Source organism: Polyergus mexicanus, unplaced genomic scaffold, assembly GCF_030449975.1.
Source record: "Polyergus mexicanus isolate NDT 795.1 unplaced genomic scaffold, iyPolMexi1.0 SCAF_47, whole genome shotgun sequence".
In the NCBI taxonomy this organism is placed as follows: domain Eukaryota; kingdom Metazoa; phylum Arthropoda; class Insecta; order Hymenoptera; family Formicidae; genus Polyergus; species Polyergus mexicanus.
Window position 1 is genome coordinate 66,495 of NW_027223367.1, and position 8,101 is coordinate 74,595.

The 8,101-nt window shown below is 43.4% G+C and overlaps 1 protein-coding gene across 1 annotated transcript; it reads right to left on the reverse strand.

The window, feature by feature from the left end:
* Positions 1-3,097: 3,097 nt before the first annotated feature.
* On the reverse strand, positions 3,098-3,673 carry LOC138943851 (uncharacterized). Its single transcript, XM_070314784.1, has one exon. The coding sequence runs from the start codon at positions 3,671-3,673 to the stop codon at positions 3,098-3,100; it is 576 nt and encodes a 191-aa protein (XP_070170885.1).
* Positions 3,674-8,101: the final 4,428 nt, after the last annotated feature.

The following is an 8,101-nucleotide window of genomic DNA, read 5'->3' on the forward strand; positions in this document are numbered from 1 at the left end:
ACCAAGCGGATCTATCTACGTCACTAACGAGACCGCCTAAACCGACATACAATTACGACGATTACGCGCAAGAATTGAAAGAAAGATTAAGGGCAACGAGTCAGCTCGCAAAAGAGCATATTAAAGAAAAAAAAAATTAAAGCCAAAAACAGTACGACAAAAGTACTAGAGAAATCAAATTTAAAGTCGGCGACAAAGTATGAGTATACGACGAGACGCTCCGACGCGGACGATCCGAGAAACTTGAATCCCTATGGACCGGACCGTACGTAATAATCGAGAAAAATTCAGACTTGAATTATACAATTAAGAAAGGAAGAAAAGCGGTGCGCATGCATACAAATAAATTGAAACAATTTATAGAAAATTAAAATAAGAAACGGTTCTATTCATATTATATACCGGAAAAATATTATATTAGAATAAGAAGAAATTTTGTTTTGCGAAAAACGTCACTTTTACACCTCCGTTTTTCTTTTTCTTACGGGGGAGGAATGTTATAGCACGAACAGACTATACACGAATTATTAAATATATTATTCTAAATACATATTATTTTATATGATTGCTCAACGTGTAACGTGAATACAGATCACGTTACGAGCGTTGACCGAATAAAGCGCTGACAACGCGAGCCACGCGCTAAGCCCGAGCGACCGTGCAATCATCTCATTGCGAAAACGAGGAAATCAGGGCAAGCGGAAGAAGGACATTGCGAAAATGCAACGTAGAAGTCCTACTTAAAGGCGAAATAAAAAGGAATAAAGAAATTGCGAAAGTGCAAGCAAAAAAGTCCTACTTAGAACTTCTTAGCTTGCATCCGGAGATTGCCAAAATCAAGCGACATGACACACAGCCTTGTCGCTAAACGACCCCCTTCCGGGAAGCCAAGGGGAGTTAATAAAAAGGCCCACCGCTAACGAACGGCGGGCAGTCTTGATCATTAATTAATATTACGCGGGTAGTCACAATAACTACAAAGCGGGCAGTCTTCACCATTAATATTACGCGGGCAATCTTTATTCCTTTACGCGAGCTATATCTCTAACAACCGCGTGTGTCAAAACAAGTATCAATAATTATTATAATCAATATATTAAATAGCCACGCAGTCGGCAGAAATATATACGAAGAAGCGAGAGGCGAATCTCGAGACCGAAACACGACTCTAGACACGCGCACGTTAAGATATCCGTTATCGTGATACGCGACGCGAGCGAAAGTGCGGGAACATTGTAATCAAGTCACAAATAAAATAGATATTAATATATTTATTTAACTGAAAAGGTGTCATTTTAAACAAATAACCACAGTGAAGTTCTCAGGCGGAGCCCGAATTCCCAAATTCCCTCCGGCAAACGATCCCAACTACCGTGCTTCTCCGGAGACACAACAAGCGTATATTAAAGTTGTTGCGATTAAAAGCTAGTTGAATCTGTGTCGCACACCGTCGGTTCACCGCTCGCGGTGTTTAACTGGCGTGATGTGGGACGTCCTACCGGTGGGCTTAGCCTCGCGAGGGGCGGCCCAACTAATATCCCGTCGCGATGCTCTTTACTGAGTGTCGAGTCGGACCGGTACGTTTACTTTGAACAAATTAGAGTGCTTAAAGCAGGCTACCTTCGCCTGAATACTGCGTGCATGGAATAATGGAATAGGACCTCGGTTCTATTTTGTTGGTTTTCGGAACCCCACGGTACTCGGAGGTTACGGACTTTGCGCCGTCCCCGGTCCTGGCCCGCTGTTGGTTGAAGTACGGTTCACCTTCGACAGGCCTGTCGAACGTCCCTCTTATCCCATTGTGGGAATCGAGGAGTATTTATACCGGTCGGCGACGCTACTGCTTTGGGTACTCTTAGGACCCGTCTTGAAACACGGACCAAGGAGTCTAACATGTACGCGAGTCATTGGGTCTTGTCGCGAGACCTAAAGACGTAATGAAAGTGAAGATCGACCCTGGCCGTCGATCGAAGGAGGATGGGCCGCGTCGCGATGCGGCCTCGCACTTCCTGGGCGTCTCGTTCTCATCGCGAGAAGAGGCGCACCCAGAGCGTACACGTTGGGACCCGAGAGATGGTGAACTATGCCTGGTCAGGACGAAGTCAGGGGAAACCCTGATGAAGGTCCGTAGCGATTCTGACGTGCAAATCGATCGTCGGAACTGGGTACAGGGGCGAAAGACTAATCGAACCATCTAGTAGCTGGTTCACTCCGAAGTTTCCCTCGTGATAGCTGGCACTCGACCGTTCCCCACGGAACGCGAACGAGTCTCATCTGGTAAAGCGAATGATTAGAGGCCTTGAGGCCGAAACGACCTCAACCTATTCTCAAACTTTAAATGGGTGAGATCTCTGGCTTTCTTGAATTATGAAGCCACGAGCATCTCGGATCAGCGTGCCAGGTGGGACCATTTTTGGTAAGCAGAATTGGCGCTATGGGATGAACCAAACGCAGCGTTAAGGCGCCCAACTCGACGCTCATGGAACACCATGAAAGGCGTTGATTGCTTAAGACAGCAGGACAGTGGCCATGGAAGTCGGAATCCGCTAAGGAGTGTGTAACAAATCAGCTGCCGAAGCAACTAGCCCTGAAAATGGATGGCGCTGAAGCGTCGATCCTATACTCTGCCGTCAGCGGCAAGTGGGGCGGCTATGGGAGCTCCGGGCGCGTCGTGTCTTGTTGGTACGGTGTGGCAAGGTCTCTCGCGTCGTCACGAAGCCCTGACGAGTAGAAGGGTCGCGACGGTGAGCGCAGAAGGGTCTAGGCGCGAGCCTGCCTGGAGCCGCCGTCGGTGCGGATCTTGGTGGTAGTAGCAAATACTCCAGCGAGGCTCTGGAGGACTGACGTGGAGAAGGGTTTCGTGTGAACAGCCGTTGCACACGAGTCAGTCGATCCTAAGCCCTAGGAGAAATCCTATGTCAATGACGGCGTACAATATACTCGAGGGTCGAAGAAACACAGCAACAAAACAGCAGAACAGAGCGAGTCGCGCACGAACGTCGCTTTACGCGCGTTCCGTTGCCGCTGGCGAGCGACGTTTTGATGATGATGATGTATATAAAGACACACGCCCGTCGGGCGAAAGGGAATCCGGTTCCTATTCCGGAACCCGGCAGCGGAACCGCATACAATTCGGGCCCTCGTAAGAGTGTTCGTCGGGGTAACCCAAAATGACCTGGAGACGCCGTCGGGAGATCCGGGAAGAGTTTTCTTTTCTGTATAAGCGTTCGAGTTCCTTGGAAACTTCTAGCAGGGAGATAGGGTTTGGAACGCGAAGAGCACCGCAGTTGCGGCGGTGTCCGGATCTTCTTCTCGGACCTTGAAAATCCAGGAGAGGGCCACGTGTAGGTGTCGCGCCGGTTCGTATCCATATCCGCAACAGGTCTCCAAGGTAAAGAGCCTCTAGTCGATGGAATAATGTAGGTAATGGAAGTCGGCAATTTGGATCCATAACTTCGGAATAAGGATTGGCTCTGAGGAGCGGGGCGTGTCGGGCTTGGTCGGGAAGCGGGTCTGGCTGACGTGCCGGGCCTGGGCGATGTGAACGGTCGGCGTTCTCGCGCCGGTCCCGGGATCCGAGCTCGGTCCCGTGCCTTGACCTCCCGCGGATCTTCCTTGCTGCGAGGCTTCCGTGGCAGCGCGAGCCGTCGTGGTCGTCCTCTTCGGCCACCATTCAACGCTCAGCTCAGAACTGGCACGGATTAGGGGAATCCGACTGTCTAATTAAAACAAAGCATTGCGATGGCCCTCGCGGGTGTTAACGCAATGTGATTTCTGCCCAGTGCTCTGAATGTCAACGTGAAGAAATTCAAGCAAGCGCGGGTAAACGGCGGGAATAACTGTGACTCTCTTAAGGACGTTCGGGTGACGCTCTTTATTGACTTTATGTTTATAAGCATAAACGATGTTCTGATCTGATCCCGATGTCTGAGAGTCATAGTTGGGACGTGAGAGGCGCTTGAATTTTCGCCTTATACGCTCGTCACACGCCCACCTCCTCGTGGTTCTCCCGGAAACGTTGCGTTATCGCAACGGCTAAGTGGTGTGTGGCAAACTTACGGGGCAGACCCGAAAGTTGAGGACGAAACAAACAGCTAATGCTCACTATGCCTGTTTTCAGGTACCAGATTCTTTCTGGAAAGATCCGAGATAAGCAAGTACTTTTTAAAGTACTGAATATGCGGGTGGTCCAGTTTGTGTTTATTATGACGACCAAGCTTTCTCCCTGGCTAACGAGTCTTCTTACTATCTAGGATTCTTATGCTTGATTTAAAATTAAATATTTGCTATGGTTAAAACGCGCAAAAATGCTTCGGACACAGACAACCCCGATTCCGGGTTGCCTGTGGCGGGTTTACCCTCTGTGGATTATGCAATCACCGATAACAACTTGGCTTGCAATATTGGATAATGATAAACTGATTACTATAAATGTACCGTTAAAAACGAATGTTACGCATTGTGATATTTGCCGCATTAAAAATATTTTACAAGGATTCCGAAATTTAAAAGATCTGATATATCACTACAAAGAACAGCATAATGATGTGGACATATTGCTAAAATGTAATGCGTGCTCAAAAACTTTTCCAGGTTTGAAAAACTGGAATGGTCACCGACCTAAGTGTAAAGGCCCTCAGCAAATAATAGAAAGACCCTTCAAGTGCTCCGAGTGTGTGCTATATTTTGACACAAATATGACTTTCACAAAACGAAAGACACGCGCATCCAAAAACACATAACTACAAGCGGAAAGAGGAAGCGGAAAGAGGAAGCGGAAAGACTACATAGCACACCGGGAAGACGCGAATACGTATGGACGATAGACGAAACAAATATGTTGCGAAGATTAAATGAAAGATACAAGGATGCACGTTTTCCTAATAAAGAGCTACAGCATTACTTTCCGGACAAAACATTGAAACAGATTAGCGACACGAGAAGATTCTTGCACGATAGAGAGTCGCGTAATATAGAATCATTTCATGATCTGTTGCCAGAGACAAGTGCGTGTGGCGACATTACTAACGTTGTAGAAAGTAGAGCACTTGAAAAGACGCCAGAACCCTCAACGTCTGAGAGCGATCAGACCCTAAGGTCTGACGAGACTTGGAGAAAGACTATGAGTGAATTTATTGAGTCAATTACAATATCCTCAGATAGCAAGCTGGCAAATCTAGAAGTCCCCTTAAAAACATTATGGGTAAAACATAAAGAAGAACCTAGCCGTCTGTTTTCATTAATAGACGAATTTATTGAAAAAGAAATAGTTCCTATGCTATTACATGCAAATAGTAAAAATAAAAATAGAAAAGAAAAAACTGATTCTAAACATAAAGATAATAAATATAATGATAACAGCAATGAGAAAGATAAAAATGATAATAAATATAACGATAACAATAAATGGAATAATTACAATAATAATAAAAGGTGAATTAAAAATTATAACCAACGAAAAAAATTCGGTTATGCTAGATGCCAGGAACTATTCCATAAATGTCCTAAAAAGCTTGCTGAATATACAATTAAGAGTGATTTTTCTTTTATGCATGCTCGTCGAGAACCCCCTCCTGCCGAGAGAGTGAAAGAACTGTACGCTGATCTTTGGGGTCAGATAGGACAAAAAGAAGTAGATCTATCAATACCAATAGACCATATTCCGCAGTTGGATATAGGAGAAGTGTTTCAACCGATTGTGCTGCAAGAAATAAAGGACCGGATAACAAAAGTCAAAAATAAATCAGCAGCAGAAATGTATGGCGTTAAAAAATGTCACCTGATGCGTACAGGCACGGTTGAATTGCTAGCAATCTTGTTTAACATCCTATTGTTAGAAGGATACTTTCCAACGCCATGGAAAAAAAACAGAACCACCCTAATTCCGACACCCGATAAAGATCTTAGCGAAATAAAAAATTGGTGGCCCATTACCATCGGGTCGCTGCTCAGTCGCATCTTTTCGGCAGTGGTGGATAGCACGCTTCGAAAATTTATAATACAGTCAAATCGGCAGAAGGGCTTCTCAAACGAGGATGGATGTAGATTTAATACTCTTCTATTAAGAGAAGCAATTAATGAGATGAAGAGCACAAGTGGAGGAACGGTAGTAGTATTAGATATTAGCAAAGCTTTCGATATGATTCCGCACTTCATGATTGATTTAGGCTTAAAAACAAAAGGAGTGCATAAATATGTTATAAACTTAATAAGAAAAATGTATCAGAATTGCAGAACTTCGATTAAAGCGGCAAATAATGAAAACAAAGAAATAGAGTTGCGAAGGGGAGTGAAACAAGGTGATTCGCTGTCCCCCTTATTATTTAATTTAGCAATAGAGCCGATCATTAAACATATACATAAAGAAACAACAGGCGTACGAGTCGAAAGCGAACCTGTGTCTATTTTAGCGTTTGCTGACGATATAGTGCTAATAGCTAAGGATAATGTAGAAGCGAGAAATCAGGTTAAAATGATTCATGAATATCTAGTAAACATTGGTATGTCCTTATCCGTCTCCAAATGCGCTGCATTCCAAATTGTACAAAAAAACAAAACATGGTACATAAAAGATCCAGTAATTAAAATTAAGAACGAAACGATTACAAATATTGAACCTGACAAAGCCTTCGTGTACTTAGGTGCTAAAATCCATCCCTGGAGTAATTTGATAAAAGAGAATGAAGTTCCCTCAATGGTTAGAATAATTAAAAACGTTAAAAAGTTATGTTTAAAACCTTACCAAAAAATATAACTAATACAAACATATATAGGGTGGTCCTCGTAACGGTCACCACGATTTTTAAGACACTTACAATAATCTGACATAAAAAAGTTTCAAACAAAAGTTGTGTGGTTTCAAGAGGGCCATAAGATGATGACAATGATTTGACCTTGGAAAATCATTTGAAGGTCATGTGAAGGTTAACTTTAAAATCTTAAACGGAAACCCCCATTTTTTATTTAGTATTCTTGTAGCTAACATTGAGAGCTTTCCAAAACACTATAACAAAGTATTTTTTTATTCCAAAACTTGCTCCCCTTGGCCGCAATAAAAAATAACATAAGAATGGAACAATCAATGGACCCGGCTATGCATGGTTTGGTCCAGAGTGAAAAATTAAAGCATGCACTAAATAAATATTTTGAGGAACTAAGGATAGTAAAACCTGAAACGATAAAAAATGTAGATAAGGCGAAATTGCTACTTGAAAACCGAGATGCAACTAGTTGGGAAGATCTTTATCTGCAAGGTCAAGGTGTAGCCGCGCCTTCGATTTACACGTCCACATTAACAGAATTTATTTGTTTCGCCGATCGGAGAGATAGGACGTAATTGAGTTGTCCGGGTTTAGTTTGTTGAACAGTATTTATTCTTTTCGACACCAACTCCCGGACCGTCTTAGGTAATCGCACGCGACAGCAAGATATGAGCGGACACGCGAATTATCGTTTAATTATAACTTTATGAGCGTTAGGCGTTCGGTGTGCTCCCGGTGAAGGCTTGCGACGAAGTGTCTTAACGAAAAACCTTCTCTGCGATTCACGTACAATAGTCCTGATTGATACGGGTACTACAAAAAAGGAGGAATTTCGATCGTTCGATTCCGAGAGCCAATCGGCTATCGACAACGAGGTGTTTGTCAGAATCGAACGATACGAAGAAACCGCAAAAACGGAATGAAAACAAGGCTTCGCACGTAACGTCTCGCTTTAGAACGTTCGAGAAACAAAATTAATAATATAGTTTATAAAACGCTTACTTTCTTGAACATCCCGCTCGCCTCGTATACCGGGTAGGTTACGAAATAACTGGTTAAATCCTACCACTATAATCGATACACGGCATCTTAATGATAATTCTCGATCAGACGGTCCGAAGAGCTCTACAGCAAATTTTTCAACATACAATAATAGGAAAAGAGTACAGATAAAGATCGTCGGTGATTCAATCGAAATACATGAATTAACCTAATCAGTAAATCTTAGCCTAGGGTTATTTACATAGGCGTTCTTAGAATAGATATATGTACATATACAGAGCGTGACGATAATTAAAGTCAAACTTAATTATTAACGCATAAAGAAAACGCAAGTTAAT

Excerpts from the sequence above, each read along its gene's own strand:
- LOC138943851 (XM_070314784.1), bottom strand. The coding sequence starts at position 3,673 with ATGGTGGCCGAAGAGGACGACCACGACGGCTCGCGCTGCCACGGAAGC.